The sequence below is a fragment of the Macrobrachium rosenbergii genome, chromosome 42, assembly GCF_040412425.1.
Source record: "Macrobrachium rosenbergii isolate ZJJX-2024 chromosome 42, ASM4041242v1, whole genome shotgun sequence".
Classification (NCBI taxonomy): domain Eukaryota; kingdom Metazoa; phylum Arthropoda; class Malacostraca; order Decapoda; family Palaemonidae; genus Macrobrachium; species Macrobrachium rosenbergii.
The window spans coordinates 35,637,927-35,650,206 of NC_089782.1; the positions used below are offsets into that span (position 1 = coordinate 35,637,927).

At 38.0% G+C, this 12,280-nt stretch overlaps 1 protein-coding gene and 1 long non-coding RNA gene across 6 annotated transcripts in view; one reads left to right on the forward strand and one right to left on the reverse strand.

Annotated features, from left to right (window-relative positions):
* Window positions 1-12,280, reverse strand: part of LOC136828253 (uncharacterized) — a 295,190-nt gene that overhangs the window by 246,963 nt on the left and 35,947 nt on the right. The window lies entirely within an intron of this gene.
* LOC136828251 (mucin-17-like) lies at window positions 1,863-12,092 on the forward strand. 3 transcript variants are annotated; one of them, XM_067086113.1, is made up of 5 exons: window positions 1,863-2,259; window positions 5,462-6,922; window positions 8,233-8,466; window positions 10,538-10,715; window positions 10,935-12,092. In XM_067086113.1, the coding sequence occupies exons 1-4, from the start codon at window positions 2,118-2,120 to the stop codon at window positions 10,702-10,704; spliced, it is 2,004 nt and encodes a 667-aa protein (XP_066942214.1). In that variant the 5' UTR covers window positions 1,863-2,117; the 3' UTR covers window positions 10,705-10,715; window positions 10,935-12,092. The 3 variants fall into 3 exon arrangements, with proteins under 3 accessions (XP_066942214.1, XP_066942211.1, XP_066942212.1); XM_067086111.1 differs by having other exon boundaries at window positions 1,870-2,259; window positions 10,907-12,092; XM_067086110.1 differs by having other exon boundaries at window positions 1,869-2,259; window positions 10,538-12,092.

Consider the following 12,280-nt stretch of genomic DNA (forward strand, 5'->3'; position numbering starts at 1 on the left):
ATGAATCACAAGCAGTTCTCTGAATCATCAGCAGTTCTATTCTATGACCTCTGAATCATCAGCAGTTCTATCTTTGTGAATCTGCCCAAGAACTTTCCAAAATTAGGCATCCATTTGTGGGAAAAGGCAGTCATCTGGAGAAGTATGAGTAGGAAAGAAAAAAAATCAGTCTCACTTAAATTTACTGACCAAAAAACAAAACATCCAGTTTAAAAAAAAAATTAAAAAGAATGTACACGAATAAAAGTTCCCTCTATGTCAGCCAACATGATTTTAAAGAAGAATAAGGGATGAATACCTGGAGCCTAGATGCGAGTTAAAAGTCATTACACTGTTCAGTTGAACTGAACTGAATTGAATATTAACTGAGGCCAAGGGCCAAGCACTGGGACCTATGAGGTCATTCAGCGCTCAAAAGGAAACTGACAGTCAAATGGTTTAAAAGGTGCAACAGAAGGAAAACCTCGCAGTTGCACTATGAATCAATTGTTAGGGGAGTCTGGAAAGTAATTTTGGAAGAAAGAGAATATGAAGGGAGGTACAGTAAATGGACCGAAAGGGGTTGCAACTAGGGGCCGAAGGCACATTGCAAATAACCTTAAGTAATGCCTACAGTGCAACGCACGAGGTGCACTGACGGCACGACTCCCCTAAGAGGTACACTGTTCTGTTAATGCATCTGTCAACGAACTGAAAGCTAAAATTAACCAGAGTATTTTTGGCATCTTTTCACAGTTTTACTTTGATGCAAAGAGACAGCTGACACCGAGTACACACATACGCTTTATGTGTATGTGCAAGCAACACATTCGATGAGTGTGTGTGTATGTGTAAGTACCTTTTTACTGACAAACCGGTGCTGTGACTGAACTACAGATTAACATGGCAATGAGAACGATACGGACAATGAACCCCAATTTGCTACCGTGCGCAACTTTCTAACCTAACCTGTTCTACAGCGTATTCGTTCATCAATTACTGTTAGCCTGACAGCACCAGTCACCCCTGGCATTGCTAATTGAAAGTGGCCTTATGCCAGCAAGGGCACTTGCTAAAATAGTCATCGGTTAAGGGTCTAAATAGGTAAACTGTCCATTACTCGATACAATGAAGAAAAACAATGAAATGCAGATGTCTCTTACGCAAGATACAATGAAGAAAATGAAATAAAAATGTTCATAACTCAAGAGACAATGAAAATAACATGAAATAAAGAAGCTGCGACAGAACAACAAACAAACAAAAAACTTTACGTAGAAGGTCAATGACTTCATCTCGAACGGCAGAGGGGAGGTAAAGGAAGGGAGGGAGGAAGGGAGCGAGGGGAGGGAGGTAAGGGAGAAAGGGGGAAGGAAAGGGCGAGAAGAATGGGAAGTTAATAGAAGAGCGTTCATGACGAAAAGGAAAACGGACTAAAACAGCGCGGATGATAGAAAGAGGGAGAAGAATATACCCTTTGTGTTAAAAGATAGAGGCCACTTGTATGCCCTGTGACGTGATTACATCACTTTAGATGAGATTCTTGTAAAACAAATATTTGTGTGCATGTGATCACGAACACTCGTGTACGTACACACACACGTGCCATTTATCCATATAGTGTGTCAGTGAGAGAAGAGAATTTACATACATACTGTACACTGTACACTATATATATATATATATATATATATATATATATATATATATATATATTTGTCTATGCACAAACATGCAATAAACAAACACAACGAATCAGCTTACCAAACTTCCCTTTCAAGACAACGACTCGTTGTGTAGAAGAGGAGTAGGAGGAGGAGGAGGAGGATAGAAAACGCGGAGGAGGAGGAGGAGGAGGAGGAGTAAGAATGAGCACGAGACTTCTAAAAGGATGCGAACTGAAAGGAGAAGTCTGTGTCTTCTTGTCAAGTGTTAGCAGTGGCGAGCAAGTCCATTCGAGGGCGACTTCACGCTTTTGCCTCCCAACTGCCTGCCTTCGCGTCTCTTGTTATCACGCTAACAACTCCTCGCAGTAACAGATTCAACAACCTTTCCACAACCACTCGTTGCTGCGTAATCTAATCCGGTTTTCTCCGCTTTGTATCGGCGCAATCATCTGACGACGCGGCGTCAAAGACATGACGCAAGAACGCTCGTCTTTCAGGAGCGACGTCAACGCGCTTCTTCAGGTGACGCTCTTGATGGTCACGTGCTTCGAACACCTCAGGGGCATCGTTGTCATCACGCCCGCGCCCATTCGCCTCTTCAACGATACGGCAGGTAAGAAGACACGGCAACTGGGGCCAGTAAATGGATGTACACACGCGCCAAGCTTATGAAAATGGTTAGATTTGAGATCTGTTACAACTGTCTATCTATCTATCTATCTATCTATCTATCTATCTATCTATCTATCTATCTATATATATATATATATATATATATATATATATATATATATATATATATATATATATATGGACAACACAATTGTAAATGTAACAAAAAAACGCATGGATTGTGCAAATATAGAAAGACAACAATGTTAGCAAAATCTGAAAATTTATTAAATCATGCACAAAATCAAAGTGAACGTGTGATGCCATAGACGCATCACTAACTATAATGGAATTCTAAGTATTGCGAGGGTGAAAAACATTGTTGGAAAAGAAATTTCTATCAAAGTATCCATTTGTGATCCCCGAATGAAAGCAACTGAGGTGAGAGTAAATGTTCCTCGTCAGTTCTGAATCTGTGCCTGCCTATACTGAAAACCAGAAACGGTGGTTGTGCTTTCAGATTTTAATGCAATAATAGTTGATACGCCAGAAATGGTAGTTGTGTTGTGCGATTTAAATGCAATAACAGCTGATAAGCCAGAAACGGTGGTTGTGCTGTGAGATTTAAATGCAATAATAGTTGTATAGCCAGAAACGGTGGTTATTCTGTGCGATTTAAATACAATAATAGTTGATAAACCAGAAATGGTGGTTGTGCTGTGCGATTTAAATGCAATAATAGTTGGTGAAGCTGATGTTCTACCTGGAAGGTGTGGAGTGCACAGAGTGATTTAGAATGATAGGTAACCTGTAGAAATATGCTCTGTCAGGAGCTTCACTGTTAAGAATACAGTATGTAGTTTTAAATGAATCTTAAAAAGTTTATCTGCCCATCATTTTGTTGAAGCAAAGTTCAAGTTGAGCAAAGGGGTTCAACATGCGTCCATATAGGTACTGATGACGAGTGAGTCTGTAACACATTAGTGTGAAAAGACATATGAGGAGATGAATAAAAATGGGATAAAGTTACGATTGAATTGAATATAGAATTTAGATCAAAGGACAAGCGCTGGGACCTATAAGATCAATCAGCGCTGACGCGGAAATTAACAGGAGAAAATTTGAAAGGTGTAACAGGAGGAAAACCTCCCAGTTGCACTATGAATCAATTGGTAGGAGAGGGTGGAAACTAAGATGGAAAAAAGAGAATATGAAATGAAGTACAGTAAAAGGAACGAAAGGGGTTGGTAGCTAGGGGCCGACGACGGTACGCTGCAAAGAACCTTAAGTAATGTCTACAGTGCACCGCATGGGGTTCACTGACGTCACTACCCCCCTACGAGGAATAACGTTACATACGCTTAAGTGGAATTAGTGTATGAGCATAAAAATTTCAAGAGTGGATTCACTGTATCAAAAGGGATGCGTGCTTTTATGGGTACGTAGGAAAATATAATAAAAAAAAGTAGCTAGCGGTGGAACAATGAAATGAGAGATCTAGAGAAGAAGCTTCAATAAAGTAGCCCAAAATAAAGCTGGTAAAAAAAAGTGAGATATGCTTATTCTTTTATGAGTAAAAACTCAAGCAAGAAATTTATGGAGGCAGATAAAAGTAGAGCCCATACGGTTGCGAAGGAACAAACAAGAGGATATTGTTCGAACGTTTAAGGAATAATAATAAGCATGGAGAAAAGGGGTCAGTGGAGAAAAGCAAGTACTGTAATTTGTTTGTTTACCGATTTAGGCTTCCGAATTCTCTCCCTGCCCCTGTTTTCCGGACTAATATCATCTACCTCAAAGAGGCTTTAGGCTTATCACTCCCCTAACATTGTATTTGAATAATAAATCACTTTTATGGTTGTCAGATAAATACTGTGAGAGTTATGATTAAAGAAAATACTCTTTACGCCTCTACAATTCGGAGCTTTGAATTCGCACCTGCCAGTTACAATATCTATCATGGGTAAAATCTCTCTCTCTCTCTCTCTCTCTCTCTCTCTCTATATATATATATATATATATATATATATATATATATATATATATATATATATATATATATATATATATATATATATATATATACATATATATATATATATGCAGAATCTACTGGTCACTTATACCAGACACATATGTAATTCTAATAGCCACAATGCCCTCTTAACTTCGCTCTTGGCGAAGTTAAGAGGGCATTAATAACTATTAGAATACATATATATATATATATATATATATATATATATATATATATATATATATATATATATATATATATATATATATATATAATATATATATATATATATATATATATATATATATATATATATATATATATATATATATATATATATATATATATATACATTTATATATAATATACATAACTACATACATACATATATATATATATATATATATATATATATATATATATATATATATATATATATATATATATATATATATATATATCCCGTACCTAAATATATAAAAAGAAATCTGCTGAAATGACCAAGTTAGGCACAAACCATTATTTATCTCTTTCACTCTCTCTTTGCACTGATTCAAAGTTCTACAGCCCCCAATAACTCCAGGATCACACTGCATTGGTCTATTGAAAGAAAAAGAAATTTACCCAAATTACGCCATTGTTCTGAATCTTAATATTCACCAAAAATATAAAATTACATCTTCATTTGTTTTACCTTTAAAATATGCTGCTTGGATTATTACCGATCAGCATCAAATTTTGATCTGATACATAACACATACAATAAATATATATATTATATATATATATATATATATATATATATATATATATATATATATATATAGAGAGAGAGAGAGAGAGAGAGAGAGAGAGAGAGAGAGAGAGAGAGAGAGAGAGAGAGAGAGAGAATTAAAACGCTACATGATGGATATCGGACAATATAAGGTTAACAACTTTACAACGTAATTAACCTAATCATGACAGGACGAACACGGATGCGTATCATTATCAGATAGATAGAGAGAGAGAGAGAGAGAGAGAGAGAGAGAGAGAGAGAGAGAGAGAGCTGGAAATGAATGCTGAGTGTTACCTTTAATGCGCAATCCTTTTGAAACCACAACAATCCAAAATAGCCTCACACTTTAAAACATCACTGAACGAGAATCCTAAACTTTCAAAAGTAAAATTTACTCTCGTTTTCCAGAGGAAAACTGCTCGGACAGCCTGACCGGCTTACCACGAGTATCAGTCGCTCCTGCTTCTATCAACTACACTGGAAAATTTCCAAGACAGTGGGTAAACAAAACTTCTGGAACCCTGCCAACAACAACAGCAGCAATAGGGTTAGACATCAGTGGTGAGCTGTCAACAGAAAGAGGTCCCGTCTTCACTGGAGAACTGGATTTTCCAAAACGAACAAGACAGACCCAGACTTCATCTACATCACAACAGGACCCTGTCACAACCACTTCCAAGAATCCTGACGACAGTTCAGTGGATGAAACCAGAACCCTCAGTTCTACGTTGATGCCCTTTACACCTACTCTCAGTGACTTCAGTTTCACACTGACATTGCCTGAAAGAGGACTGAATAGAATTACCACTACACCATACCCCTTGAAGATTCCCACATTTACGTCATCTGGACGAGAACTGAATACAATTACCACTACAACATATCCCTTTAAGACCCTTACATTCACATCATCTGAACTGGATCTGAATAAGATTACCACCACACCAAATCCCGTTGAGACTCCAAAAATGTCTGAGCCTAAAACGTATGTCTTAAATCTCAAACCTCTCTCTTCACACCCTAAAGATACTTCATACAAGCCTTTAGTGGCCCCTCAGACATTCACAATTAAATCAACCTTCCCAGTGAAAAGACACACATCTTCAGTCACGCTCGTAGATTCAACTGACACTGTAAGTCTGAAGAAGCCACTTGAGCTCAACAACAAAATCAAAGGCACATCGTCCAAAGACGTGTTAGAGAACAGCATCACACCTGAGTATTCACCAAAAAATTCTGTAAGTTCGAGCAAATACTCGGCCCTTCCAAGTAAATTAAATCTTCTGCCTTCTGATAAAAAGCCTTCTGTACATGACAAGTACACAGAAAGCCCAGATATAGCAACAGTTAAAGAAATAAAAGGCAATTACAGTTCCAAAAATTCTACCGGCAACGTTACAGATACACCACATGAACTAACATCCTTGATTACCACATCCTTTTTCGGCCTGATTTCACATGTAACTGCAGCTTTTGTGCCACCGCACCTTCCTGGAACAACTGAAGAACCTTTCTACAAGTCCACGAATGCAAACGTGTTAGCACCCAAGAACTCGACCTTGTCAGAATCCACACATCTAAACCTGTCCGTAGCCACGAATTCAAACATGTCAGAACCCACACACTCAAACTTGCCGAAAACGTCAGAACCAACGCAAGCAAACTTGTCAGAACCCACATATTCTAACTTGCCAGAAGAGTCTTCTGCACATTCCGGTCCCTCGGATCAGCTGATTGCTCCTTCGTTTGTCAACATCAAGAAAGCTGGGCCGGTTGATCCAAGATCTCTAGAGAAGGAACTGGACAGTGCACTTGCTTCTAGACTTCCATTGGCATTAGATCCTGACCTTTTGTACTTATGGAGGGCACGTAAGTCAAGTATTTCATTTCTTACTCTATGAATTATACACCAATGGTACTCTAGACAATTTTCACTGAGGTTATAAACAGCAAAATTGGCAGGATGTATCCTTTAAATCAAAAGAAATGTTATGTCTTAGGTTTTGGGTCCAACTTCTGATAAAAAGGGGAAAATATTACGGCATTCGCCTGTTTTGAGAGAGAGAGAGAGAGAGAGAGAGAGAGAGAGAGAGAGAGAGAGAGAGAGAGAGAGAGAGAGAGAGAGAGAGAGAGAGAGAGAGGATGAACTGGCTGAGTAGGAAATATTTTCTAAAAATTATTTGCGTACTTCAACCACATTACCAACACCCCACCCCCCCAACGTAACGTAAAATAAAAAATTCATTACATCTAGCGAATCTCCCCTGAGTCACTTTCCTGAACAGGGCCAAATGTCTTGCAAAATTTCCCATATCAACCAGAAAAAGTAATCCTCACCTACATGTCAACAGCAGCCCAAGGAAAGATCTAACTAACGAGATAGTTTCTTAGTTCTGCACCAGAAAATGCATTAGATAAAACCACCACAATAAGATGTTATTACTAAAACCAGTTATTTTTCAAAAATATACACAATACCTCAACAAAAACTAATAAATAAGGAACATCCGAAAGGTACTCGGAACACAGCATTCCGAAGGCTTGTAACCCTTGGCTGACATTGGAGAGAGAGAGAGAGAGAGAGAGAGAGAGAGAGAGAGAGAGAGAGAGAGAGAGAGAGAGAGAGAGAGAGAGAGAAAGTGGGGGTGTTACACAAAATCAAACTCTACTGACTATTTACATGCCTAGTATCATAATAGGCAACTTAAACAAACACAAACAAAGGAGGATCAGAACGAGCAAGGGAGCCGTTCCAAAGGTAAATCCTGCCTGCTACTACTAAAAATAAGTTATGTATATCTTAGTTTAACCAAACCACTGAGCTGATTAACAGCTCTCCCAGAGCTGATCCGAAGGATTAGATTTATTTTACGTGGCTAAGAACCAACTGCTTACCTAGCAACGGGACCTACAGCTTATTGTGGAATCCCAACCACATTATGACGAGAAATGAATTTCTATCACCAGAAATAAATTCCTCTAATTCTTCATTGGCCGGTAGGAGAGTCGAACGCTGGGCCATCAGCGTGCTAGCCGAGAGCTCTTCCCACCCCTCCAATGAAGAACTACAACAACTAAAAATACTACCACCTTTCTTTAATGAGCTAAAACGAAAATACTGAACAAAAAAATGCCATAAACTTCGAGCAAGCTAACATCGTCATCTTCCTCCATTCCAGCATACCTGCAGAGACTCAAACACACCAACCACGAAATGGTAGACGTGATCCTTCAGTCCGACGTCCGGACGCCCCCGGGATCAGCGGAATGTCCGCTCGAGTATCAGAAAGTCGTTCTGCTCAATCTCCAGAGGATGCTGGGTCTCCTCCTCCTCTCTCTGCCCCAGTCCTTGAAGGAGGTGGAGGAGATCATATGGGACCCTGACCTGGAGAATTATCTCTTCAGGCCACAAGGTAAGCAATTCCCTTGTGCTTTATATATTTGACTTACATTTTTATCTGTTTATCTATTAATTTGTTAATCTTTTATTTTCTTTTCTAATAACTGATTTCTTCTTTCTATATTTCCCATTACCTTCTGTTACTTCTTTCAAATGAACACCATGTTCTTTGGAAGCTTGGTTTACATGTCAACGGCCCCTGTGGGAGGCTTGTTTGTCCTATATGAACAGGGTTCATCTTCTGAATAATAATAATAATAATAATAATAATAATAATAATAATAATCACTGTTTTAATAGCTTTCCTTTCTACAAACAACTCTATTAACCGCCACCTTCGACCACGCATGCCCTGAGTGCAACACGCTGGCTTAGCAATAACTATCCAGTTTCTGGCAGAGTTTTTGGTCTCGAGAACAGAAAAAGCTCTGACTCACCAAACCTTTAAACCTACGCTGAACAGTTCAATAATAATCTGTATATGTGAATGATAATGATAAGAATAAAAGTAAATAATAGTTTTCTCTCGATTCTCGTAGAAAGTTCTGTTCTGTTCGACGAGAATGAAGTCATTAGTTAAGATGCACATACTCCTTTACCTAGACTTGGGGACCTTGAAGTCTGGAAGTCTAGCTAAAAGATCCTTATATCAGCGTCTACTACTATCAAAATTTGAATATCTATATATATATATATATATATATATATATATATATATATATATATATATATATATATATATATGAGAGAGAGAGAGAGAGAGAGAGAGAGAGAGAGAGAGAGAGAGAGAGAGAGAGAGAGAGAGAGAGCGCGTTTGCCAACACCTCATCAGGGCAGGAAGACTTTCCGTTGGCTCTCTAAACAACCTTGCTAACTGGGTTACCATAATATTTTCTGAAATAAGCACCAATAGCTGATAAAGTTTTTTTTACATGTATAGTCAATTAAAAAAATGAACGCACTACATTTACTAACTTCAAAATTGGCTGTCGACAGATTTTTGAATCGTTTTATGCATGTATTTAGCATACTAACTCCGGCAAATGAACTGCCTAAGTGCTCTAAAATTAACTATAAATGTGACCGTAAAAGATCACCTTTGGATATATTTCATGAAATTGGGCCAGTTTCTATAATGAGAAAATATATTCGTCGACCCCTCACAGGTGTTCCTACATCTGGCTATTTCACTGGCAGAAGCACCAATACCTTGTCAGTATTATCAATAGTGCTTGCAATGGTTTTATTTGAGAGAGAGAGAGAGAGAGAGAGAGAGAGAGAGAGAGAGAGAGAGAGAGAGAGAGAGAGAGAGAGAGAGAATGGGCTACACACAAAAACAAAATTCTGGAAGCGAGATCGTAACCAACAGACTGCATGGCAACATCTCTCTAAACAAGCATAAACAAACTGCATGGCAACTGTTCATTAAACCACATTGCAACAAACAAGCATAAACAAGACTACATGGCAACTGCACATTAAACCAGTGCGTAACCAACAAGCATTAACAGACTGCAGGGCAACTGCTCATAAAATAAGATCGTAACGATCAAGCTAAACAAACTGCGTGGCAACTGATAAGTCTTGAAATACAACATAAACTACTTTTTAAATGTCTTGTTTCTTGACTGTAATAGTACTCAGCATGGACTACAGAATTGCATGATATCATACTAAACAGCAGTTATGATACTCCTCTTCTGATTGCGGTACAGTAATCGCCACACTGGTACACTGGTTTTACCCTAATTCTAATTTGTCCACATTAACCTTGAAGTAAACCTAAATCTAATTTGATGCCAACTTACAAGGTTAGGGTTATGCTTCTGCATGAAATTTCTAACCTTCCAATACTAACTCGCTTCAAATTTTTACTTTTGAATGTTTCAGTCAATCATAAGCAAGAGTTTCACAACCTTTCCTATAATTTACTAAATTTATTTCCATATGTTTACATATTGACGTAAATGAATGACAGGGCCATGCAACTCTGAACGCAATTTTGATAAATAAATGAATCTGTTCAAGCCCCACTGAGAGAGAGAGAGTGTGTGTGTGTGTTTTACTTCCAATTCCACTTACAGGAAAGGTCATACTGGATGTGACCACCTGCAAAGGCAGCTGCTACACAATGGACTCACTAGGAATTTGCAGGGAAATTTTCTACTGCAAGGATGGAGCCACGCCAGGTATAGCTCCGCGGTTAACCCCAGAGCAGCTACAGAAATTGCTTGCAGCCGCAAGTGGCTAAATAAAAGGAAGGTTAGTCCACATTCAACTGCACCCAAGCTCTGGGCTAAATATATAACAACCTAAACCCTTGACTGGACAAAGTTTTAGGTCGGCCAATTACAATCAACAGAAAAAGGATGACATGCACATACATTTGGTATAAAAAAAAAATCAGTTTGTTAAAAACTCTCTTCTAATGAGTCTCTCCTTTTCATCCTCAGTTGTAATGTGCACTTGTACTACCTTCAGCATCATTATGTTCATGTTGATACATGGACGCATCAACATCATCATCACACAACTCAAAGGATTGCAAGGCGATGTATGGAGCTGGGGAGATCCAGGATTAGCAGTATCACCACCCTTCACAACATTTTCTGCTCAACTAATGGTCCAACCACTAGAAGGGCTAAAGCCTGATTTTTGCAAATTACTAACTCATCACCATCCAACCCTGAATGTGGCCAGAATCACCAGGATATGGACTAGTCTGGAAGAACTAGGATTAGCAGCTCCACGAAATCCTATGGACAACCACCCTTCCTCCAAATCACAAAACTAAGGCTTGTTAAGTTCCCAATTTTACTTATGGTCCAGCTAAGCCATATGAATGAGTTCCCACAAATTTCATTCAAATAAAATGGTGCAAAATAAAAGTCGACTCATATGAGGATAGCCGTACACAACCACAAAGCTGATATTGGACCTCTTATGAGGTCTGCCTGACTCAAAAGGTTAAATGAAAATGAAAATACTCTGTGAATTTGGTCAGAGTCAAGCATTAACATATCCCTAAAGACAGTGTATCATTATTATGTAGCTGAATAATACCACAAAGTTAAAAAAAACCACACCTACAGTATATCAATTTCATCACTCAGACCTTTAATATTAGGGCTACCATCACTTACGTTCATCTCATCATTCCATATTATGAAAAACAATGGTGTAACTTACACTCAGCTCTGGCTGTGAAGCCAGACATCACTCTTGTTAAATTAACCTTTCAAACAAACACACACTATTATCCTTGTATAATATAGCACAAAAAAATAACATATTATCAATAATACCTAGCCCATTCAGTATCAATCCCTCAGGATCTTCACACTTTCTACAGGTCTAACATTAGCTTCTTACAAAATATATATTCTCAGTAATAACCAATTTGTACAGTGGAAAATCTTTCTCTTATGCCAGTTTCATCAACTGCACCTTTTAATCTATGAAATAGTCTAGAAGACTAAACGCCAACAGTATGATGAATTAACTGACACAGATAAATTACCAAATAGTGATAAACACTAGATCTTAAGTACAAAGAATATGTGTATTTGGATAATCAAAATACAAAAAATATATAAACATAAAAACAATCCATTTTTCATAAATAAAATTTAGGAGGAAGTTCTCTTTCATTAATCCCTGGAACCTTAACTTTATCGTTTGTTTTTCATGGAGAAATGAGCATTACAGCATGGAAGAGTCTCTCTTCTGTACTTAAGTCCAAAGCGGACCCACAGGTTTATAGGAAAATGTTCACAATGTTCCTTACTCTGATCCCTCTTGCTTGTGAGGCTAGCATGCTGGTCACT

What these genes read in the sequence shown, in the direction of transcription:
- LOC136828251 (XM_067086113.1), top strand. Translation starts at nt 2,118, where the DNA reads ATGACGCAAGAACGCTCGTCTTTCAGGAGCGACGTCAACGCGCTTCTT. An exon ending in CCTCTTCAACGATACGGCAG is followed by an intron (nt 2,260 to 5,461) that starts GTAAGAAGACAC and finishes CTCGTTTTCCAG; the next exon opens with AGGAAAACTGCTCGGACAGC. An exon ending in TTATCTCTTCAGGCCACAAG is followed by an intron (nt 8,467 to 10,537) that starts GTAAGCAATTCC and finishes TTCCACTTACAG; the next exon opens with GAAAGGTCATACTGGATGTG.